At 44.1% G+C, this 24,155-nt stretch overlaps 4 protein-coding genes across 4 annotated transcripts; 3 read left to right on the plus strand and 1 right to left on the minus strand.

The window, feature by feature from the left end:
* Positions 1–1,114: 1,114 nt before the first annotated feature.
* On the plus strand, positions 1,115–5,935 carry LOC104422629 (probable galactinol--sucrose galactosyltransferase 5). Its single transcript, XM_010035007.3, has 5 exons — positions 1,115–1,632; positions 3,326–4,107; positions 4,204–4,381; positions 4,515–4,882; positions 5,038–5,935. Exons 1-5 carry the CDS (start codon positions 1,206–1,208, stop codon positions 5,593–5,595), a joined length of 2,313 nt encoding a protein of 770 aa, XP_010033309.2. The 5' UTR covers positions 1,115–1,205; the 3' UTR covers positions 5,596–5,935.
* A 984-nt stretch (positions 5,936–6,919) lies between these two features.
* Positions 6,920–10,318, minus strand: LOC104422630 (pollen-specific leucine-rich repeat extensin-like protein 1). Its single transcript, XM_010035008.3, has 3 exons — positions 9,822–10,318; positions 8,503–8,781; positions 6,920–8,306 (listed from the first exon to the last, which is right to left on the minus strand). The coding sequence occupies exons 1-3, from the start codon at positions 10,185–10,187 to the stop codon at positions 7,221–7,223; spliced, it is 1,731 nt and encodes a 576-aa protein (XP_010033310.1). The 5' UTR covers positions 10,188–10,318; the 3' UTR covers positions 6,920–7,220.
* Positions 10,319–10,932: 614 nt separating this feature from the next.
* On the plus strand, positions 10,933–15,443 carry LOC104422631 (protein ANTHESIS POMOTING FACTOR 1). Its single transcript, XM_010035009.3, has 10 exons — positions 10,933–11,131; positions 11,795–11,895; positions 12,096–12,202; positions 12,303–12,369; positions 12,534–12,633; positions 13,664–13,780; positions 13,877–14,014; positions 14,180–14,261; positions 14,507–14,556; positions 15,065–15,443. The coding sequence occupies exons 1-10, from the start codon at positions 11,060–11,062 to the stop codon at positions 15,230–15,232; spliced, it is 1,002 nt and encodes a 333-aa protein (XP_010033311.1). The 5' UTR covers positions 10,933–11,059; the 3' UTR covers positions 15,233–15,443.
* Positions 15,444–15,635: 192 nt separating this feature from the next.
* On the plus strand, positions 15,636–16,993 carry LOC104422632 (oleosin 18.2 kDa). The gene has a single exon (XM_010035010.3). It carries the CDS (start codon positions 16,213–16,215, stop codon positions 16,747–16,749), a length of 537 nt encoding a protein of 178 aa, XP_010033312.1. The 5' UTR covers positions 15,636–16,212; the 3' UTR covers positions 16,750–16,993.
* Positions 16,994–24,155: the final 7,162 nt, after the last annotated feature.

The following is a 24,155-nucleotide window of genomic DNA, read 5'->3' on the forward strand; positions in this document are numbered from 1 at the left end:
ATGGACAAGAACTTTCCGAACTCCTTCAAAGCATACCCACAAAATCTTCCCCCAAAAGAATTTTATTCTCTCTTGCAAAAGGGCGTGACGATTTTCTCACTCTAAGTATAACCCAACTTTTTTATTTTGAGTCAACTGATCGAATTACTCTCGACCACTAGATTTTATTCAATGTTTCTGGCCAAAGATGCACAAAAGAGTTCACGGGCCAATGGCTGGAGCCACGGATTAGCAGATTTCTGACCTTTATAACCTCCTTTCAAAAGACTTGAAATCAATGTTTACCTGTTTCTTCCGCTGCGCTGCTATGATATTCTTGCTTTTGTATATACTTCTCCGTTAAGGAGAACTCCTATTTATAGGAGCAAATGCAATCCCAATTATGAAAATCACATAGATTCATCTCATAATCTCGTAAATTTGTAGATCTAAGAAGATCACTTTGAATGTTCCCAATCTCCCTTGATTTTTTGGATGTGAAAGATTATATTGATTTATCTTCCGATCTCTTTTTTTTTCCTTATACACACTCAATATATTCTACTACAGATATACATAATTGCGTTAGCCAATTAGAAGTGACCTTCTCAACAACCTATAGACAAAGCAAGCAAAAGAGGAAAGATTCCCACTTCTAATTCTTCATCATCATCAGAAGAAGAAGATCTTGTAACTAAAAATGAAATTTACCCTAGTTTTTCATTAAAGGAGAAGGTTCTAAGTCCAGTGCGAAAATAAAAGGGAAAAAAAAAATCAGCAGCTAACAGTGAGATAAGATAAAGGACAACTAATGTAACAGAAACTATAGTACAAAACTTGATATGAAACAATAGCCAAAAAGCCAAGGCAAGCGGCATTAGCGATAGCTTCAGAACCTGCCATAAAATATCAAAGACCATAGAAATAGACTCTATATCTCCGAATAAAAAGGAAAGCTAATTTAGTCGGTCAATTTAGAAATGATTTATTTTAGCCAAAAAAAATAATAAAAGAAGTCAAAAAAATAGCCTCAATCGTTATAGAATCAAGAATATCGGGACCAATCCCACCTTACCTTTTAAATCATCAAACGCTAAATAATCACATTCGCGCTATATAAACCCCACATTCTCGCGCTTCTCTTACCAAACTCGCACTCCATTTTTCTCGCCCAAAGCACTTTCGCGTCTCGCTCATCTTCCGAGTTTTTCTTCCTCTTTCCATTCATGGCTTCGAGCAAGGCCGCATCCGCTCTCTCCCCCATGTCCGACGATGCCTCCGTGCAGCACGTGATCACATTGGACGGCCAGGGCCGGACCTTCTCGGTCAACGGCCACCCGTTCCTCTCCGACGTCCCCGGCAACGTCGTCGCCACCCCTTCGCCCTATGGCGGCAAGGCAGGGTGCTTCGTGGGGTTCGACGCTGCCGAGGACGAGAGCCGGCATGTGGCGCCGGTTGGGAGGCTGCAGGGCATCCGGTTCATGAGCATATTCCGGTTCAAGGTGTGGTGGACGACTCACTGGATCGGATCCAAGGGCCGAGATCTCGAGAGCGAGACTCAGCTGATGATGCTGGAGAGGTCGGATTCGGGCCGCCCGTATGTGGTGCTGCTTCCGCTCCTGGAGGGCCCTTTTCGTGCTTCTCTTCAACCCGGTAAAATAACTATGTTCTCCGTACACCTCGTGTGGATTTATAGCGACTGAACTATAGAAACCAAAAACTATATAGAGCCACTTATCTTTCAGACATGTGACACCACGTTAACTAAGAGCATCAAGTGTTCGAAGAACACTAGATTCTGTCAGAGTAAAAATCATCAGCAAGGGCATTCTAGTGCGTACTAGAAAGATGTTGTCTTTTCGGATTACTATCTGAACGGGCATTAGAGTTCTTATAAACTTGTCCTTGAAAACTATGTGATCAACATCAAAGCTGTAAATTTTTAAGTTTTTGCCCTGAATTCATTACGAAATCCTCGTCACAGGGAGCTTCTAACTTGCGAAGCACTTCAATTAGTAAAGTCCAAGACCGGCTCTTTATTAGACAAGACTGCATGAAACAGCCTGGCTCACCTGTTGACTTTGAGTAGGGGATGCATGAAGTCGAAACATTTATGGTTCACCACCTACGTATTTAGCAGCTAAGTAGTACGTCCATCATTTGGGGTGCTGTGTAAAAGGAAATCGTCAGGAGCGGTTGGTAGGCATTATTAGGGTCATTAATTAGGTAAGTAGTTCTGGAAAGTCAAATCAATCCAAGAACTGCAAATTGATATGTACACTTCTTAGGGCTCTGACGGACTTAGAGTGCGTTTGGGAACCACTTCCCAAAGTCCCTTGGGAGTCCAAAGTCCCTTGGGCAAAAAAAAGAGTGTTCGGCAAAACACTTTGAAAGGGACTTAATGGCAAAGCAAGTATTTTTAAGGCTGAAAGCCTGACTTTCCTTGGGCTTTCAGCTTTCTCGGCATGCCCACGGCACACTGTTCACTTTTTTTTTTTCCAAAATTGTCCTCAAGAATGTTTTTCCGGTGCGTGCCCTTGGATGAAACACTGTTCATCTTCTCCGGGCCAACAACTGCTACAGGGACATCGTGACCTAGGCGATCTTCATCGGAGAGTCGGGCGACCTCCATGAGTCGCGGCGTTGCCGGCGACCGTCGCCTGTTGCACCGCGACCTCCACACGGAGCTCGTCGGGACCGCGCGACCCATCTGGTCGCTGGTCTAGTGGTCGCGACCAGATCTAGTGCCGGAGGCTCTAGCGGTGACCAGATCTAGGTCACGCGACCTCGCCGCCCCAGGATCTGGGTCGCAGCGCCCGCGACCTCGACGCCCCCGATCTAGGTCGTCGGAGGTCGAGGCGGTGTCACGCGACCTCGCCGCCCCAAATCCGGGGTCGCCGGAGGTCGCCGACGGTCCGGAGATCGCCGACGACCACCGCCCTGCGCAATTTTTTTTTTTTTTAATTTTTCTTTTGATAATTTTTTTTTTTACCACAAAACTCGTTTGTAAATGTAATTCCCCAAACACCATTTTGCCCAAAGTACTTCACAAAGAGCTTAGTACAATTTACCAAACACAGTTTACATTTTGGAAAACACCTTTAATTTACAAAACATAGTTTGCATTTTGAAAAACACATTTAACTCAAAGGTTTTTGCATTTTCCTAAAAACTCCAAAAGTGGTTCGCAAACGCACCCTTACTGTGGAAATTGTGCTGGTGATCCATCTAAAATTGTGAATAGTATAATCGTGCTATTGTCCACGCACAAAAAGTGGCACTTCCCTCTATGTATTCTCTTCCTAATGTCCAAATCATGTGCGTTCTAATGATTCTTTCTCGATAGGTGACGACGATTACGTTGACATTTGCGTCGAGAGCGGCTCAACCAAAGTCGCCACGAGCAAGTTCCGGGCGGTCCTCTACATGCAAGCGGGCGAGGACCCGTTCGCCCTGGTCAAGGACGCCATAAAGGTGGCCCGGGCTCACCTCGGCACCTTCAAGCTCCTCGAGGAGAAGACCCCACCGGGCATCGTGGACAAGTTCGGGTGGTGCACTTGGGACGCGTTCTACCTCACCGTGCACCCTCAGGGCATATGGGACGGCGTCGCAGGCCTCGTCAAGGGCGGGTGCCCGCCCGGGCTCGTCCTGATTGACGATGGGTGGCAATCGATCGGCCACGACGCAGACCCGATCACTAAGGAAGGCATTAACCAGACCGTGGCCGGCGAGCAGATGCCCTGCAGGCTCTTGAAGTTCCAAGAGAACTACAAGTTCAGGGACTACATGAGCCCAAGGGCGAGGCGCGGCGGACCCAAGGGAATGGGGGCCTTCGTTAAGGACCTTAAGGAGGAGTTCGGGTCGGTGGAGTATGTCTACGTGTGGCACGCGTTCTGCGGGTATTGGGGCGGGCTCAGGCCGGAGGTGCCGGGCCTGCCGGATTGTACCGTGATCAAGCCCAAGTTGTCGCCCGGGCTCGAGATGACGATGCAGGATCTGGCCGTCGACAAGATTGTGAGCACCGGGGTGGGGATGGTCCCGCCGGAGCACGCGGATCAGATGTACGAGGGGCTTCACTCGCACTTGGAGTCCGTGGGCATCGATGGCGTCAAGGTGGATGTCATTCACGTAAGTATCTCTACACAACTTCCCTTTGGAATTGTTTCCATTGAGTTACTAATGGATCGTCTGATGTTGTTTCCCGTGACGATGTGCCCGTATCAGTTGCTGGAAATGCTGTGTGAAGATTATGGTGGGAGAGTAGAGCTTGCCAAGGCCTACTACAAAGCCTTGACAGCTTCTGTTAATAAACATTTCAAGGGAAATGGTGTGATTGCTAGCATGGAACACTGCAACGATTTCATGTTCCTCGGCACGGAAGCTATCACCCTCGGTCGTGTCGGTATGTCGAGAGTCGCACATCGGTCTTCCTAAGCCAATTATGTCGATTTTCGTTTTTTCTAATCCTCTGAGTAAGTGAGATTGATACTCCAATGACCGTTGCTTCAATTCACTGTTGCTGACGTTCGATGTAGGTGATGATTTCTGGTGCACCGATCCATCAGGCGATCCCAACGGCACGTTCTGGCTCCAAGGGTGTCACATGGTGCATTGCGCTTACAACAGCCTGTGGATGGGCAACTTCATCCACCCGGATTGGGACATGTTCCAGTCGACGCACCCGTGTGCTGAGTTCCATGCTGCCTCCCGAGCCATCTCCGGTGGCCCTATCTATGTGAGCGACACGGTAGGAAAGCATGACTTCCAGCTGCTCAAGACCCTCGTGTTGCCTGATGGGTCCATCCTGAGATGTGAATACTATGCCCTCCCGACTCGGGATTGCCTCTTTGAAGATCCTCTCCATGATGGCAAGACCATGCTCAAAATATGGAACCTTAACAAAGTAAGATTGCGATGATCATCTTCTAAAATGCGGTGTAATTGGTAGCAGTTCCAATTGTGCATGTACTATCGACTCGTTTTTTCTTTATCTCTTTCTTTACAAAAACTTCGTGGCGATCCTCACGTTATGCTTTGTTCGGCTTTGCTCTCCAACAGTATACGGGGGTCGTCGGTGCATTCAACTGCCAAGGAGGAGGATGGTCTCGTGAATCGAGACAAAATCAATGCTTCTCCCAGTTCTCAAAAACGGTGGCCTCCAAGACCAGCCCCATGGACATTGAATGGAACAGCGGCGAGAACCCTATACCTATTGAAGGAGCACAAGGATTTGCCATTTACATGTTTAAGTCCAAGAAGCTTATTCTCTCAAAGCCCTCTGAAGACATAGAAATCTCACTGAAGCCATTCAACTTCGAGCTCCTAACCGTTTCTCCGATAACCGTCTTGACCGGGAAACCGGTGCAGTTTGCCGCAATCGGCTTGGCCAACATGCTCAACACTGGCGGAGCTATTCAGTCCTTGTCCTATAAGGGTAATTCGGTCGAAGTCGGGGTGAGGGGAGCAGGGGAAATGAGGGTCTACGCCTCTGTCGAACCGAGAGCCTGCAAAATTGATGGGCGCGACGTCCTTTTCGAATACGAGGAGCACATGGTCATTGTTCAAGTTCCATGGACTGGTTCTGGAAAACTGTCCAAGGTTGATTACCTATTCTAGATATGTGGCGACTGTCTGTATCCTTCTTACCATGATGAGGAATATGATGGATATGGGGTTCGACGTAAGCCCCCTCAAGTATTACTATATATAATGTCAGATGACAGCAGTAGTTTCTTTCGAGTTCAGTGACTTCCAAGTCTTTTCTTTTTTGGGCAGAATATGCCACGAACTGTGGACCTCCTTTACTATCCTTCCACAAAAAGTATGAAGTTTCTTCCATTTTCCATCTAAGTTTTCATCCTTCAATTTGCAAACAAGGACGTAACATTATCCTTCATGCAATCACTAGAGTTCTGTTTGTGATGACTGAATATTATTATAAAACGTTTACCATGCATTTCTCTGTTTCAACCGGTCACAGGCCCTTGCGGATTTGGATCCATCTCTTAACTCATTTATGAGTACATGCTCTTGTTGTTACCCGAAAAATGAAAGTGATTTTAAAGGACTTCATCATCAAGGCAAATTTGGATCCTCTCATAACTCATTTATGAGTACATGCTTTGTTAAAACTTCATCTATTACCCGAAAAATGAAAGTATTTTTAAAGGAATTCATTTCCCATGTTTGATTGTAATTTGCAAATAATATGGATTTTTGTTGCAAATAATATGGACTTCTGTCAAGGACTTGAGCTCGGGTGCTGGGACAGTGGCACATAGGCTTGGATCCCACGCACGGTTGCTATGGACTTGGGCATGGGCGTGGGTCCCGAATGCAGGAAGCAGGTACTCAAGCTCGAGCTTGGGAGACCCGAACATCCCACTAAACTTGCCTCAAGGGATCCGAGCCCGCGTGCTAAAATCTAATCATATTTTGAAAATTGATTTTTATTTCGAAAGAGAAAGCCATTTGTTATTTTCTTGAATTTAATCATAAGTTTTCCACTGACTCATTTTTCTAAACATTTCTAGTGTAGGTTTTGAAGGTAGGAATTTGATACATGGGAACCCACGCAATTTACGCGCATAACAGAACAGACTCGCTGAAATTATCACAGTGCAACGATAGAATTGACATGCGCCCGAGCCAGAGATGCCCAGACAGCAACATGACTTTTCTGGCTTCAGGCTTCAAATCATTGTGTTAATATAAGAACCATCCTCGGACGTATATTTCCTAAGGTAAAAGCATCTCATTCGTCTAAGCCGACTGGCCTACGTGCCATTCCCACGGACAGTTCTACTCAGGAAATCAACCCAAACTGGCATCTGTGCGGGAAAGGATACTCGAGTGTTAAACAGTCATTTGAGCGTGTCTAGATCCACGATAAGAATCGACATATCTAAAAGCTAAGCAAACAGCTTTACAAGAGCAGGAATGATAACTGTGAACAGTAAAAGCGATGAAAACAATTTGAATTTCAGTGAGTATACACAAAAAGAGATGGAAACAGGGTCATAGATAGAGCCAGGCAAGCAAGAATACCAAGTCAAACTAGAGCCGTCACTTACCAACACAATAGAAAAGCCAAGGGAGAAGGGAGAAGGGAGAATGAACAAAGATACAGAACATCCACTGCGCAAAGAAACCTGATCTGTGAGAAAATGGCTCCTTTCAGTGAAGTAGCCAAGTCATGATGCAACCGTCAACCGTATAGAGGTGAGCATCACAGTACAACATCATCGACCGAACCAACCTCTAGGGGGCTGGACATCAGAATCGTTCATTAACTTGTCTAGCACTATGTTCAAATCCACAGGCTGTCCATTCTCGGTCAACCTCCGAACAGTACCCCTAACCTGGTCTCTCGGGAAACCCATGCTTGTCACTTTGTCAACCACGTCATCTACAGGAACCCTGTTTCCAGTTCCACTGGATCCTGAGTTGCCACTCATTGCAGATGCGGTGGGTAGAGCATGAGGAAGTACCCGAGCAGTTGGGAGCTGTGGATAACCAATTCCACCACTCTGTGAATGTTGCTGAGATTTCATGGGGGAGCCGCTACCATACTGTGGAGCTCCTCCATACTGCATCTCACTAGGCCCAGATGGCTGGCTGTATGGAGCAGAAAATCCTGAACTAGACCTGCTGGGTGGTGGCTCGTACATCTGGGGGGTAGCCCCATAAAACTGTTGGGGCGGAGGAGGCCCACTAGGTGGCTGAGCAGGGGGCTGACGGAGGCTTGGGGGGTAGGTCTGGGATGGAATATATGGCGTCTCTTCGGGATGGTGGGGTACTGGTGGTTGAGGAGGATTTACCGGTGCCATGCTTGGGTGCTGTGGTGGTGGAGGCGGTGGCTGTGAAAACTGAGGTTGAGGAACTGTTTGGTATTGGTGATGAGGCAGACCTGCTTGAGGTGGAGGTGGAGGTGGCTGCTGGGGGGGAGGAAGATGGAACTGCTGATTCGAAGCTTCTGAGGCTTGAGCTGGGGGTGGGAAATAAGGATCACGCTGAGGAACAGGAGGAATCTGTGGCTGAGGAAACTGGTTTGGAAGCTGAACTGGAGGCGGTAGACTTTGTTGAGGAGGTGGCGGTAGAGGAGCATTAGGGGTGGGCAGAGCAGGCAAAGGTTGTTGAAAATTAGCATGAGAAGTCTGCTGAAGAGATTGCTGAGGAATGGATGGCACTGGCTGTTGGGAATCCACATGTGAAGCCTTCTGATTATCCTGCTGCTGCTCTGCCTTAGATAATTGCAGTTTTGCGAGCTGATACTGAGCCTCCATAATTTCTTGTTTGTCTTTTAAAACCTGCACCCCTCCTTGCACCTGCATACAATGGACGGCCATAAGCATGAAAATTGGAATGTCCTCAAATTAAGCGGACCTAATATAACTCATCTACATTGCCCGCAATCAAGCCATCTCATAACGTACTTTCCAAGTCCTTCACGGATTAACTGTTGGAATCTAGAACATGTAACACAGACCAAGCAGGAAAAGAAAGCAAATATGGGAAACTCACATCTCTGAGAATATTCTCCAGCTGTCTCATCTTCCCATCTGTAGTCCCATAATTGTTATCTACTGACACCTTCAAGTCATCAACAGAATTCTCGAGGTTGCGAGTTCTGCTCTCCAGCTGAGTCAACCGTGCACTAACACCTTCCAATACATGCAGCAAGCTATCAGCATGCTTCTTCATTGTTCGATCTATCTCAGACACCATTGATGCATCAAAGGCATGCTGATCCTTCTCAGCAATGATTTTTGCAGGTTCAAAGGAATCCAGTGAACTATAGTTCTGTGAAAAAAAAATGGGTTCCTCTAAGTAAATAAGCCAGTAACTTCTAAGAAATAATCTTAAACACAACAATACATGCTATTCAATTGTTCATCATGGAAATGTTCATTATACGTGCTGGACGTGTCAACAATATACAAACAGGATTTCAAGACAGCCAGAACAGAGCTACACCCCCGAAACATGAATAATGTAATCATACGTTCTTTCTCCTCTTTTTCCCCTACAAGCATTCGCGCCATTCTTACTGTCTCTTTGTCTGAGCTTCATTTAAGAGTCCTTGACCATATCCCAAGAGACTCCTCCCATATAATCCCCCCATTTATTTTTGTCATTCTGTATTTCCTTCTACACTGTACTAAACAAAATACTCAGAACTAAGATTTAAAACGCAACAGGAAACCTGTAGCCATGCCACAGCCAATGTGCAAAAGACTCCAACATAATCATAATTGACAACGATTCTCAAGAGATGATAATTGTATAAATGCTCCCTCCATAGGACAATCTCTCTCTCCATGCAAATTTGAAGAACAGAGGCTTTCACAGTGGTTCACGACTAACATCAATACTAGAATATTTCCTTCTCTCCTAAAACGTTTAATCAGAATTCTTCTTATATCAGATCCAATTACTTCCTTTATGTAGCATGTAAGTTCCCTAATTTGCTATAGCAACCGCTACGACTAAACATCAAAGCCCCTTGATGGTGCCAATAGGACTCCTGTACACATACTCAATACGAAAGGTATTCTAATGCCTGCAAACTTCTACTACCTCTATTCACCGTGCAGTCACAAACTCCATAGCAATCAGAGACTCGCACGCGACGGAAAGAAGTTCAACCATTTCAAACACCAAAGCTAAAGAACCGCAAGCATCTCTCCAATTACATGAAAATATCAATCACTTAGGCAGCGGCGACATGATCATTCAACTAAATCCCATATACCCAATCACAAAGGAAAAAAAACCCATCTGAACCACATCCACACGCAAGCAAAACTGAATCCGAGCATTACAGGAGACCAGATCATTACCCGGACAGGCGCGGCGTTCGCGTTGGCCATGGGATCGAGGGACCCCCACGCCCTGGCGGATCCACCGTCAAAGCCGAGCGCCGGCGAGCCGGAGACGGCGATGGGTCGAATCGGCTGGAAATCGTAGCTCGGCACGATCTCCTCCCTCCTCACCCCATCGTCGCCGTCGCCGTCGCCGCCGCCGTCGTCCTCCTCCGCGCCGCCGCCGCCGCCGCGGCCGGCCGCGTGGTCCCGCTCCTCCTCGGGGCAACTGCCGCGGTGCTGGTCGCGGGGGTCAGCGGCGAGATCGATGAAGTCCTTGCTCGGCGCCGACCCCTGCGACGCGAGATCCATGATCTGCTTGTCCATGAACTGCGACGCGTTCATCGAGGGAGGGAGAATCGGGGAGGGGTTCGAACTTCGAACGAGGGCGGCCTGGTACCCCTCTTTTGGAGCTTTTGCGAGTGGTGTAAGGAAGAGGAAGGGAGAGCTGATGAAGAAGACGACACGTTTGGTTTTTCCGCAGGGATTTTTTTTTCTTTCTTTTTTTCTTTTTTGGGGGGTGGGGAAGGGGGATGAGATTGAGAATGTCCTTTCGACCATGGATGATGACGTGAACAACCTGCAAATTTTAGTTCGGTGTATAACGTGATTTTCGAACTTTTAATTTTTCTAATCTAATCCTCAAATTTTTATCTAATATGGATGTTATTTTTGAATTTTTAATTTAAACTATATATTCAAACTTCTACTTAAACTATATAATAAAAAATCAATATCATCCTTTCATTAGTTTAAATTCAATGATAACATTAAACATTTTAATATATTTTAAAAAAATTTCAGAAATTATATCGAAAAATTAAAAATTTAAATATGACATTATATATTAAATTAAATTTTAGAGATTATATTAAATAAATTAAAAGTTTATGGATTAGGCTACACATTGGGATATAGCACCATTTGCAACATTTTCCCTTCCGACAAATACGCGGGCCGTGGGCTACGTAAGACGGTGTTCCCGGGCAAATTTAGTCTGGGCCCCCTTGAAAGGGCCCGTATTCCGAAAAGGAGCCCAGGACTTGTGCTTAATGACGAAACCGACCCACTCGGAAGCACCCAAAAGCTGCCGTCACCTCGAAGTGCTGCGCTCAAACCAAACTCCCCCAGGCCACCGTCGCCGCGTCTCCTCTCGTTCGCTCGCGCGGGGGGCGCCCACCAGAGCAGCCGCGGAAGAACGCGATCGATCGACGGCGATGGCAACGATCGCGGCGCTTGACGACGACATGGTCCGCAGCATGTCGATCGGAGCCGTTTTCTCCGACTTCGTGAGTTCCGATGCTTTCGCCTCCAATTCCTTCCGCCGAATGCGAGCTCGACGGTGGCTCGAGCGTCTATTACGCCTTCAGGAGAGAGAGAGAGAGAGAGAGCGCGTGTGTTTGTGGTCGCGCGGCGAGTGCCTGACATGTGTTGGTTTTGATTCGACGGTTTTTAGGGTCTAGATTGCGGCGAATCACAGTCGGAGCGTGTTTTGTGGTCGCGAGCGCCTTTTTGTTCTTGGTTTTATATGCTGTCTTTCTCGGGGATCAGCGGTGCAGAGTAGTTGGTCCCCCGCTAGATACTGTTAGATGTTGTGAAGGTCGTGTTAAAGATTCTTTTTTTTTTTCTTTTTTAACTTTTTCCATTAGTGGTCATTTGGATTGACACCTCAATTCGTTCATCAATATGTGTGTGCTGAAGCTTTTCGAATCGGTCTTTTGTGTTTCCTTCACGCAAGAATCATTGGTAGCGAAAAAAGAGTCCTTTAACGTGGCCTATTGAGAAACTTTCCATCGCCGAAATGATATGCAATGTGACTGCGGTGAACTAAATTCTGAAGACACGGGTGGTTTCTGAAGAGAGTTGAGGAGCAATGCGCGAATTTTCCTTGTAAAGGTTTGGCATTTACTTGATGCGGTGTGAGCTTGATCTGATTGTTGTCCTGCTCGCAGGTTGGGAAATTAAATTCGCTTGATTTTCACCGTAAGGATGATATTTTGGTCACGGCCGGCGAGGATGATTCAGTGAGATTGTATGATATTGCAAATGCCAGGTGAGTATGCTCTACTAAGTCAGAGGCTCTTTGTATTTCCAGATGTCGGAGTCGCGTTTTGATGCCTCAAAGCATATTGGGAAGATACGCTTATAGTTCACATCCTTAGCTAACTTCCTCAAGATGTACTCTATTCAGCGGTGGAACTTCTCTCTGTAAGAATCCTTTGGTAAAACTGCTTTTTCGTTGATGAGCTGCAGGTTGCTCAAGACCACCTTTCACAAGAAACATGGCACTGATCGTGTGTGCTTTACTCATCATCCAAACTCCCTCATATGCTCTTCAACCAAAAACTTAGATACTGGAGGTCTGTTTTTGCCGTTAAATGGGCAGTATGCTATCTGATTTAAACAGTTATTTTCAGGGAATGGCAATAATTAACTATTTCTTTTTCTTTTAATGTTCAGAGTCCTTAAGATATATATCAATGTATGATAACCGAAGCCTCCGCTACTTTAAGGGACACAAACAGAGGTTTGAGCTCTTTAATTTCATTATCACCCAAAAGAATGAGCTTGTCTAATCTGTGATGGCTACTAGCCTGCTATTGTATTCCGTATTCCGATTTTGGGCAGTCAAGATCTTGAGCTTTTTCTTCAGATTTTGTTATACTGATTCATCTTTCATTTCTGCTGTAGAGTTGTTTCCCTGTGCATGTCTCCAATCAATGATAGCTTCATGTCAGGCTCTCTTGACCACAGCGTGAGAATGTGGGATCTCCGTGTGAATGCTTGCCAGGTTGGTTGCTAGTTTCAAAAAGAAAAAAATATCAATGGCTAAAGTAGAGTTAGTGGAATCAAGTTTGGTGGAGAGCATCGATCAGAAAGAGTCATTACTGGATTGTGTTGGCTTCTAATGCACATCCTTCAGATTATAACAATACCTCAGGAGTCCTGACTAGTATGATAATTAATCAATGTTGCTTTTACCTGTTATTTAATTGTTTCCACTTTCCAGGTGTCTTTTCCATGCAAATGATACTTTGAAATATCAAATTTAGACATAGGGATCAAGGCATTTTTATTTTGAAAACCGATTGTCTTGACATGTTTCTGTTAAATGTATTGAACTTAAGGATCATAATTCTGTACTTTGGTTAATGAAATGAAACATGATCACGAATAGTATTAAGATGCCAATTATATCCATACTATTTTGTATGCTTTCCTAGTCCTCTTTTTGCATATATCTAGGTAACCACATAACTACCAATAATTTATTACTTTTGCCCTTTCTTTTGCTTTCTTTAGTCTCCCCCAGTTCATTGTGCTTAAACGTTACATGTGTTAGATATTTAAAAAATTTACGAATCAAATAAGACCTTTAAACCTTAGGCTGTAAATGCACAATTCTTCATGTGCAGGAATTCTAATATTTCATGCATTGTGTATTACCTCTTATTATACTAGATAAGCCCAAATATGATATTCTATTGAAATCTTTTGCAAGATTTTTTTTTAAGGTGCTTCTAGTTGCACTCCTACATGGGTGGGTGGGGGTAAGGTAGGGGTTGGGGACACATGGTTCGAAAGATAAACATCCTACATTATACTGCAAATATTGAGATTACTTTTAAAAGTTCTAGTTGGAATGTTGTATCTAGTCAATATTGAACTTAAAATTTTATTGACTAAACCCTAGCATTATATGGATTGAAAAAAAAATTGAACATGAAATCTACTGAAAGTAACGCATAAAAGCTCCCATACGGTCCTCCTTGCCCTTTACAGTTGCAGACAATGATGATGCTTACCTTTGTAGTCTCCAGGGAATTCTGCGTCTACGTGGCAGACCTACTGTTGCATATGACCAGCAGGGTCTTGTCTTTGCTGTAGCTATGGAAGGGGGTGCTATCAAATTGTTTGATTCACGCTCTTACGACAAGGTTGCGATATTTTGTAATGAAATGTTACTCTGAATAGTTGTTTTGGAGCTCAGAGTATTGATCGAATAGTTTTGTTGTATCTTTTCCATCTTTTAGGGCCCCTTTGATGCCTTTTTAGTTGGTGGAGATACATCTGAGGTCTGTGATATCAAGTTCAGCAATGATGGAAAATCAGTGCTATTATCAACCACAAACAACAACATCTATGTTCTCGATGCATATGCAGGAGATAAGGTTGCCTTCTTCATAAGTCATCCTTGTTTTGGAGTTTTGCCCGTGTTTTGGTTTAGTGCAGTTGTCCTGTTGACCTTTCTTAGAATCATTGTGATAGAGCTTGGTCCTCTTTTCTGAGTTTTCACCTGTCCTGTAAATACTTATTGTAAATGGCATGTATTGCAGCAATGTGGATTCAATTTAGAACCATCTCCAAGTACACCGATAGAGGCAAGTTTTTCACCAGATGGCCAGTACGTTGTATCAGGTATCCTTTCAAACTTTTGAAATCGTGGGGCTGTTGAAAGTCTCCATTCTCTCAGCACCGTCACTGCAATTAGAGGCCAATTCATCAGTCCATTCTGCAGAACTTAGAGGAGACTATTCAATTACTTGCACTTTGTTATTGTGGATATTCAAGATCAGGAACACATTTTGATATACATGAATCTATAGGAGTAGAAACTCGTTCTCTTCAAACCCATGCTAATCCCACTTTTATGTTTGTACAAGGCTCAGGAGATGGAACTTTGCATGCATGGAATATCAGCAGGCGAAATGAGGTATATTGTTTTGTTCAGTTTGACTAGTAATTCAATGCTCTCTTCTCTCTTAAAAGAGCATTTGGCGGCACCAGTTAAGTACACAAATAGGTAAATTGGAGTTTGATGGCTGAAGAATCTTGGACACTCTAGGACAATGACATTTTGCAGAGCATGCCTATCTGAGTCACCTTTTTGGCATTTCTTAACAACCATCATCATGTCTTCATTATAGAAAAGTGTTGAAATTTCTTATTGAAATAGTACTTCTAGTTCTAGCATTGCATAACAAAGGACGACAGGGCAAAGCATGTGTTCATGCCATCTCATCGAGACTGAAGTGGGATATAAGTCAGTAAATGCTTGCTTGGAGAAGTACATTGATAAGCAATTATTGCACAATTATATATACAAATCACAGTGAATATTTCTCCTGTCGATCGCAGTACAGCTAGCGAATCTGGTTCGAAATGCAAGTGTTCTTGTCATAGAAATAAGCTGACATTCTTCTTGTGGCTTGATCCACCAGGTAGCATGTTGGAATAGCCATATTGGCGTCGCATCATGCTTGAAATGGGCTCCTCGTCGGGCCATGTTCGTAGCGGCATCTACTGTCCTCACTTTCTGGATTCCAAATTCCGAGCCCGAGCTTGCTTCTGCCAAAGGCGAGGCCGGAGTTCCACCAGAACAAGTTTAACTGTGAAGCCTCCATTTACAGCTCTAGACCCTGCCATGAGCTTCTTTAAGCGAGCAATAGAGTTAATAATATGTTGTAAATCTTCTCATGTGCCTGGCGTAAATTTTGCAGTTATTACTAGACCAAGATAGTTTCATGCTCCACAGAACAAATTGACACCCCCACCTGTACTTTAAAGTCACAATTTTCAAAAGCTTCTGTTTTCTTTCTTCTTGATTTTGACTATGTGATTTTTCCCAGAAAAAAGTGAGAATCCATGGGTCTTGGTTTCCCCAGAGGTCATCCAGTTTTAACTTTAATCTTATACCAACATGAAAAAGTTAGAATCCGTGCAATTCCATGTTTATTTGTTCGTCCATTTTCTTTCTTTTGGTTACTGTGAAATGATTCTCTGCTCTACTAGAACGGGGCCGGTGAAATTAGTTGACTTTTAGTTGGGCAAGACCTCTTTATAAGCTCAGTTACACATCTAGGAACATCAGAGTGATTTTGTCGAAGGTCACGAAGCACACGAGTAGGTTCTCCACTGTCATCGAGTTCTTGAATTACAGTTTCCTGGAGACGTATTTCAGCTAGACCCGTCTATTCAATTACAGCATTAAGTTTTCGAACGACAGCACACTGGGAACAGAACCTACGTAGAGCATAGGAAAGATAAGGAAGGAGACCACACGACGACAAACGAGGCAGATGGAGTGAATGACCACCGCCACCCGATGTGTCGCTCGATTCCTGCGCTCGGCAGCCACCTCACTCGTTTTGCTTTGCTCTGCCGCTCTTCGGTTTGGGTTCCCGATCTGAAACTTGTTCCTCATGCACGCCCTCTCTTCACCGTCCCCCCACCTACGTGTCCATCTCCCTCGCTCCCCCTCTCCTCTATAAAATCACCGCACCTTCACCTCCAACTTTAACTCTCCATCTCTCTCATCTTCCTCTCTCTCTCTCACTTGTGTCATAGAGCTTTCATTCGGCCACCGTCCATGGCGGACCGCGACCGCGATAGGGACCGCGACCGTCCCCACCAGATCCAAGTCCATCCGCAGCACCGCTACAACACTGGCCCCGGTGGCAAGGGCTACAACATGTCTGAGGGGGGACCGTCTGCGGGCAAGGTCCTCGCGGTCATGGCGATGCTCCCCGCGGGGGGCATCCTCCTCGGCCTCGCCGGGATCACCTTCGTCGGGACCCTCATCGGGCTCTGCTTGACCACCCCGCTGTTCATCATCTTCAGCCCCGTGCTCGTGCCGGCTGCGCTGGTGGTCGGGCTCGCCGTGACGGGCTTCCTCACGTCGGGGGCATTCGGGCTGACAGCGCTGTCGTCCCTCTCACGGGTGGCGAACTACATAAGGCAGGTGACCGGCACGTCGCCGGAGCAGATGGCAGAGCATGCAAAGCGGCGGCTTGCGGACACCGCCGGGTACGTGGGCCAGAAGACGAAGGAGGCAGGCCAGCAGGTGCAGAGCAAGGCCCAAGAAGTCGGCGGTGAGCGCGGCGGTGCTGGTGGAGGGAGGACTTGAAGAAAACGAGGGCGCCATCAAGAGCTCGACGAGGATGACTAGGGAGTGTGCATGATGGGGTCCTTTGAGCGATCATTGAGGAATCGTTCGGGGGATGCATGTAAGGGTTCGTATGAGATCATGAAGAAGGGGAAAATAAGGAAGCTTTTTCTTTTGTATTTAGTCATTTTGGGATTTGCATGCAGGTTTATATTTTGAAGGGGGGTGGTTGGACCTTGTGGCTACCTTTGTCTATGTTTTTTCAATGAATGCTATGTTGTCGTCGTTAGTTGTCGTTGGTCTATGGTTCTTTTGATGTATCGTGTACCCTCTTGTGCGCGTTGAGGTTACTAATTTTACCTGCTCTTGATCTCCCGGCTAATAAGGGGGCCTCGTCATTGTAATGACGAGCCTAATCGACGTTTACAAAGATGAGAGAAACCAAAAGATCAGTCATTCCTGGTCGGCTTTTGCCATGTTTAGTCGAAGATTACTGACTTAATCAGTCGGATCGACATCTTCTGTCATCTTAACACGAGATTATCAGCTTTCTCGTGAGAGCTTGTTGGGTGATTGCTGGATCGTGGGATATTTAAGGTGCATCGGGTCGAGTCGCAAATCGGATTATCAATTCAGAGTGAAGTCGGGTCAATTTTAGCGGTCCATTGGCTTTATCGAAGGTTAATTCCCAGATGGTGATTCTATGAAGTGGACTTGATCCTCATAATTGAGCTTTTAAAATTTCAAATCGTCATTCAAAAAGATTTGAGGACTAAATTGGGCCTCGGCCGATCCTTTCAGTAGTGGCTGTCCACAGATTCTATAAAGAATATGGCGCACAAATTAACTTTCCTGAGTTAGGGAAAAAGGAACATCTGGCGCCTAATTAAGATATGCTGAGTTAGGGAAGGAGAACATCCGGGAGTCTATTGGAAGATACGCTCGATGTGGAAATCAATCCGGAGCGAGATTGATACATTAAAGTTCTTTCCTTTCATTGTTCATAGTACTAAATTTATGGAACATTTTTAATGTAAGAATTCAAGTTGAAGAAATACAACAAAATTCCTTCAAACTCCTCCAATCTCCTGACTTCTTTCTTTTTCTACCGATTTCTTTCCTGGTATCATAGCGCTTTCGAATCCCTGGCTCTGATTGCTGTCGGAATTTTTTTCTTTTTCGTATCAATACCATCATTCAAAATCTACCATCAGTTTCTGACGGGCGTGCTTCAACGAAGCCGACACCACAAGAAGTTCCAGAAATCCATACCTTAAAGCCCACTTGCTGAAGTCATCGCAAGCTAGGAGCAGCCAACTCGGGATCAACGTGTACAATGGCATCCCTTCTAGGACCGATCGAATCTAGCGCAACCCATCTCAGGCCAGCAGATTGCGGGTCAATCCTTCGAGTGGCTACCTATCCAACTATAGCCCAATCCATGGTTCTACGAGCCAACCCAAAATGTTCCGTGGCCAGGAAATCAGGGCCACAGAAATAAGACCCAGCCCGATGGAGGCCCGCCAATCATAAATGGGGCAAGCCCAACCACCAAGTTGGGATGGTTCAATGCGAGTCAAGCACCTGAATCGAGTACTTCAAGTCTGGAACAAATCCTTATCCGATTCTCCAACCTGGGTTTCCGTCATATCCAATCGCAGTCGCCAATGGTCACCTGGAGCCTAGCAACCTACTATATGTCTCCACCGCCAATGAATCAAAACTATGGCTAGCTGCTCATCAACTTTCAGGACTCGAACACTATTCGACATAGGCACGAGAATTCCAGCAAGCCCTTATCATGAAGGACAATGATGGTTTCCTTGACGAAACCATTCTGATTCCAACCAATGAGCATTTTGTGCAACAATGGAAAAAATGCAATCAACTCATCTCACATGGCTCGAAAATTGCATAGCTCCAATCATCACAGCCAAATTATCCTCGATAGACCACTCGAAAATTATGTGGGAAAATGTAAAGGAAATGTATGGCAAATTGGATCAAGTGAAAAAAAAAAATTCCCTTACCCAAAAATTATTAGAGCTAAAGTAAGGAAATATGTCCATCACAACATGCTTCAACAAGTTCTTGGCACTCTGGAATGAACTAGAAGTGGCCAAAAAGAACCTTGAAGGACCATAATCAACCTTGCAGCAGTACAAGGCCTTAAAAGAGAGAGAAAAGGTAACCTGATTCTCCTGATTTTAAACAATACATACCTCATGTTTCGATCCCGATGGGATAAGTATACTAATAGTGCCATAAGTTGTGTACGGCGCTCACTTTGGTGCCAAAAGTTTCCATCAGATCATTTAAATGCCAAAAAATTTGAAAAACGCTCACTTTGGTGCCAACGCCGATTTGATTGGCCGGAAATCTGACGTAGCCTTTTTTTATTAATTTCTTATGCTGATGTGGCTCGCCGGAGTTTCCATTAGATCACTTAGGCCTTCAAATGACGTCGTTTTAGCATCCTAACACCAAAACGATGCCGTTTTGTGTCTTTCCCCCAAATTCAAAACCCTAAATTCTCAAACGACGCCGTTTTGTGTCATCTTCTTCCCCGAGCAGATTCGTCTTCTTCCCCAAACAAATCCAACAACACCAACAGCACCAAACCAACAACACCAAGAGAGAACCAAGAACACCAGTAATTTTCCAAAAAGAAACCACGCATTCACCTCCGCCCTCCCCCAAAAGAGTTTTCCCCCATTTGCAATCACCTTATGAACCTTTCAAATCCCCGAATCTCAGCCTTACCATCGCCTTTTCCCAAGAAATATCGTTGGGTGCAAAGGAAACGCGAGCTCGAAGAATCCCCAAAGCATGAGTGATCCGGCCAATGGTAGCCGCGAAGATCTGGAACTCCTTGGAGGTTGTCGGCGAAGCCAGCTGCTACGAAGGCGACGGCCATGGCCCTGCCATCCCCTCCTCCGCCCTCATTGTCGACACCTCTCTCTTTCTCGGGATTTTATGTTCGTTTTTCTTTTCTTTCTTTCTTTCTTTTGTCTTTCTGTGGCAAGCAACTATAATGGAGGTTGAGGGATGGCGGCTGAGCGACAGTGGCCGAGGGACGGCGGCCAAGTGACAGTGGCTGAGGGATGGCGGCCAAGCAACAGTGGACGAGCAATGGTAGACAAAAAAACCCTAATTTCAATCTCCAAATAAAATTAACAAAACGGCGTTGTTTTTATGAGGCTATCCGTCGTTTTCTTAAAAAAGACAGAAAATGATGCCATTTAAAAGGCTCCACGATTTTTTTTTTTAAATATAAAAGCCACGTAATCATTTTGGCCGGAATCTGTCGTCGGTGGCACCAAAGTGATCGTTTTTCCTCCAATTTGGCACTTAAGTGATCCGGCGGAAACTTTTGACACCAAAGTAAGCATCGTACACAACTTATGGCACCATTAGTGTACTTATCACATCCCAAATCTTTAATGTGAAATGTAGGATGCACAAACCCCTTAAAACTCTTGATAGCAATCTCATCATTTCTCATAATGAGTATGTCATCAATATATATCATCAAGTTAATAGATGACATGCCTTTTGTCCACATGAATAAGGCATAATCATGTATGGATTGCTTGAAGCATGCGACTTTGAGTGCATTGACAAATTTGGCTTAATACTATCTGGAAGCTTGTTTAAGACTATTAAGGTATCTACGAAGATGGCATACCCTTGATCCGATATATGTTATGCAATACAAATGCTCAATTACTTCATGTAGAGTCCAGAACAATCCCATCCAAATGTTGCTTTAAAGGTCGTAAAATACTTGAAGAAATGTCCAAAACTTGGAATAGTTCATAGAAATGATGGCCTATTGTGATACAAATTACACGACTTGCCTTATGAGTTGAAGATCCATCATTGGTTTCTGTATTGCTAGGAGAATCTTTGCTTTCATGGAAAAAGAAAAAAAATAACCCACAGTCTCATTGTCATTAGCTAATGTAAATGTTGAGCCATGGCAAAAACCACCTATGAGGTAGTATGGATACGAGACTTACTCCAAGACCTTAGGGTACAAGTTAAGGGATCAACCAAACTATTTTGTGATAATGATGCAACTCTCAAGCTTGCGGTGAATCCCATAATACATGAACGAACAAAACATATAAAAGTGGATCATCATTTCACTCAAAACAAGATCCAAGAATGGATAATTGAGACAAGAGGAATTAGAATGGTAAAACAGCCTGCATATATCTTTACAACACGCATATCTATTGAGCAAGCTAGGTGTTTTGAACATTAATAAGCCACCAGCTTTAAGGAGAGTGTTAGAAGATATGCTCAAGATGTGGAAATCAACCCGGATTGAGATTGATACATTAAATCAATCAAGGGTTAAAGTGGATCAATCTAATATTAGAATTGATTTCTTAGAATATGTTCTTTCATTTTATTTTTCATACTTTGTATAATATATACGGCTTATTACACATGTAAGAATTCACTTTGAAGAAATGCAACAAAATTTCTTCAAACTCCTTCATCTTTGACTTTTTTCTTCTTCTTTTTTTTTGACTTCTTTCTGTCTCCTTAGGTTGGGGCTAAACTAAAAAATAAATGTTTACGATATTAGCAAAAGAGTAAATATGAAGCTTAAAAGGTGGAAAGAGAAGTTAATGTGAAAAATATGAAAAGAAACTCTGATAAAAACTATAGTGCGGACCCTTTTGTAATATGTAAAGTCAATCTTCAAAGAGTCAGTCTCTACATGGCAAGCAACTGAAAAGAAAATTGCAAATTTGGTGGAAAGATAGCAAAACCAAAATAGGACTTCTTTAGAAGAAATGAGACGTGCAATAAAGAAGAAAAAATTGTGGAGAAATGAGATTAAGGGATTTGATTGATTTCGGCGAGGCCGTATTGGACAAGCAAGCTTGGTGAATTTCATTAACCCTTCTAGCCTATGGCTTCAGGTTTTAAAAGGTCTCTACTTCTCAAACTATAATTTTTGGAGTGCAAGAATGGGCTCTCTTTCTTGGGGATGGCAAAGTATATAGATGGGCAAAGAGAACATATCTAGAGTGATGAGATGAAATGTGAGCAATGGTGAAGACATTACTACTAGAGAAGATCGGTGGTTGTTATCGAGTATTATGGGAGGAAATACAAAGAGAAACTAAGAAATTGGTCAAGTTGATAAACCAGGTGATGGGATGAACGACTAGTGAATATAAAGGCAAGGTACTTGTGGGCTAAAACTAAATTTGGGTCCTGGACAGTCAAGAGTGCCTACAATTACCTAAGAGGATTAGTAAACCAACAACAAGCAAACCCGGCATCATCGTTATGTCAAACCCCAAAGATCTATGGAATATGATATGGAATCTTAACAGCCCCACGCCCCTCCCAAAAAGTCAAACTATTCATGTGGAGCTTGTATGAGGAACGCTTTCCCAACAATCGAGACCCTAGGAAAGAGAAAATTCTACCCAAAACGAAAATTTTACCCCAACCTTTATGCCCTCTTTGTCAACAACACCTAGGAGCATATTTCCTACTCTACGAGTGGACTAGCGAAATCTAAAGACCTCTATTTCGAATATAAAAGTTTCAAATCAAGGCCTTTGTCGAATTGAAGAGTGGTTTCTAAAACGCAGAAACTCACCAAACACCTCACCTTCCCCAAATCTATTGGTTGAGATATTTGGAACGTTGAAAGCTAGAAACAACTTTGTAACACACAAAAATTATGAGAGATGGAACGCAAGGAAAAGGGAAAGTGAGAAGAAATACGGTAGTATCACATACAAAATGGAATCCCCCCGAGAAAGACACTCCAAAGATCAATGTACATGGCTCATTTGCAAATGAAGAGAAAATAGAAAGCATCCCCGGTTTTTCATCCCCCAATAATTGGACATAATTTATTCAGAGGCCCACTTAGTTTGTAATGTCAGAACTATCTCAAAAAATGAAAGAAGTTTATTTGACCAAAGAAAACCTATAGCCTATATTTACTAATGATCTGGTATGAAATAAGTGGGGCATTAACTTTTCAAAGATATTACGGCTCAACTCATTTTTATTTGCATAAAATATAAAAATTATAAATTAATTTGAGTCTATATTCAAAAAGAATTTATCGAGTTTTCATTGACTAATTATTTTTTGAAAAATGTTTTTTATATTATTTATTTTGCACAATTATACAAAGCATCAATTCTCGGTATCGACCATTGTTTCGCGGTCTGGGCGGTCATCTAACCTCGGATGAGTTTCCTCGTAAATGAGATGCATCTCAACTCATGTTGCACGTGTGGGATCCCACCATGTCTTGTCCCTCTTCGTTCGGGGACACGTGTCACGCCCTACGGGGGCAGTAGCGAATTTGTGACGTCATAAACGGACGCCCAGACATCCGTAGTTTCTCTTCTCTAGTTTCGCCCCCCACAACGATGCCCACGAAAAGGATTTGGAACTGTTCGCGGGGCATGGGCATGTGCATGTGCATGTGCACCGGGCCGGGACACGGGCAGACGTCCAATCCATCAATCGGTCGGGGCGATCGGGCCGGCGGGCCCACGTGATCCGTGGCCGGCTCGGAAATGGCCCACGGCATCGACAGCCTTACGCGACGTGACCTCGTGACAATCCCTGTCCCCGGACTAAAATTCCGACTCTGGTTTTGGCCTTCGCACGTCGCACGTCCGCTCCCTGTTCCTTGTCTTGTCGCCCGCTTTTGGTCTGATGCTGACTCGCGCATTGTTCTCGCGCACGCTTTGCATTCGAGCTGATCGAAATAGGGCACTGGAGGCCTTTTTAACTGACCTAAATTTAGACCACTGAAATAATCATAATTTCGTACTAATGAATGGTTCTCCCGATTCAAACGGACCGTGCTTCATTAGTGGCCTTACCTCAATAGTAGCAGAACATATCAATGATATTGTATTTGCACATGCTTGGTTTCAATGAGAAGTGCATGTATTTTTCCGGAAAAAACGGAAAATGAAAGTTACTTTTAACTTTTCAAAAGTTACTTTGAAGATTAACATGGATAAATCAGTTGGTTAGTGAAAATCGAATTTCCAATATTTTGTGCTCACGTTGCATGGTACATATCCAAATATACATGCTAAATTTGGCTTTTTTATTATTATTTTAGGCGCAACGACCAGCTATATAGGGGGGACTAGGAGAATAAGATAGCCCCCTACTTAAATATGAGTTCCCCCTAGCATACATTGCACCCATAATCATCGGCTCCTAAGCCACAAGTATGGAACCACCCTTACCACTAAGTCAATCCGAAGGTGAGTGTAACTTGAAACGATGAATTAAATATTGTTTAGTCTACTAAGATGTCTCAAATTTTGTTAAGCATTTTGATAACCATATGCTTGTAACCGCTTTATACGGGAAAATTTCCCAAAAAAAACCAAAACTTATTGCATTGTGCC

Source organism: Eucalyptus grandis, chromosome 10 (genome assembly GCF_016545825.1).
Source record: "Eucalyptus grandis isolate ANBG69807.140 chromosome 10, ASM1654582v1, whole genome shotgun sequence".
NCBI lineage: Eukaryota > Viridiplantae > Streptophyta > Magnoliopsida > Myrtales > Myrtaceae > Eucalyptus > Eucalyptus grandis.

Bases quoted from the DNA above. Each gene is read 5' to 3' on its own strand.
- LOC104422630 (XM_010035008.3), bottom strand. From the start codon at position 10,187: ATGAACGCGTCGCAGTTCATGGACAAGCAGATCATGGATCTCGCGTCG. The intron at 8,782-9,821 runs GTAATGATCTGG...TTTTTTTCACAG, and splicing joins CGAACGCCGCGCCTGTCCGG to AACTATAGTTCACTGGATTC. The intron at 8,307-8,502 runs GTGAGTTTCCCA...CATTGTATGCAG, and splicing joins TGGAGAATATTCTCAGAGAT to GTGCAAGGAGGGGTGCAGGT.
- LOC104422629 (XM_010035007.3), top strand. From the start codon at position 1,206: ATGGCTTCGAGCAAGGCCGCATCCGCTCTCTCCCCCATGTCCGACGAT. The intron at 1,633-3,325 runs GTAAAATAACTA...CTTTCTCGATAG, and splicing joins TCGTGCTTCTCTTCAACCCG to GTGACGACGATTACGTTGAC. The intron at 4,108-4,203 runs GTAAGTATCTCT...TGCCCGTATCAG, and splicing joins TCAAGGTGGATGTCATTCAC to TTGCTGGAAATGCTGTGTGA.
- LOC104422632 (XM_010035010.3), top strand. From the start codon at position 16,213: ATGGCGGACCGCGACCGCGATAGGGACCGCGACCGTCCCCACCAGATC.
- LOC104422631 (XM_010035009.3), top strand. From the start codon at position 11,060: ATGGCAACGATCGCGGCGCTTGACGACGACATGGTCCGCAGCATGTCG. The intron at 12,203-12,302 runs GTCTGTTTTTGC...TTTAATGTTCAG, and splicing joins CAAAAACTTAGATACTGGAG to AGTCCTTAAGATATATATCA. The intron at 14,557-15,064 runs GTATATTGTTTT...TTGATCCACCAG, and splicing joins ATATCAGCAGGCGAAATGAG to GTAGCATGTTGGAATAGCCA.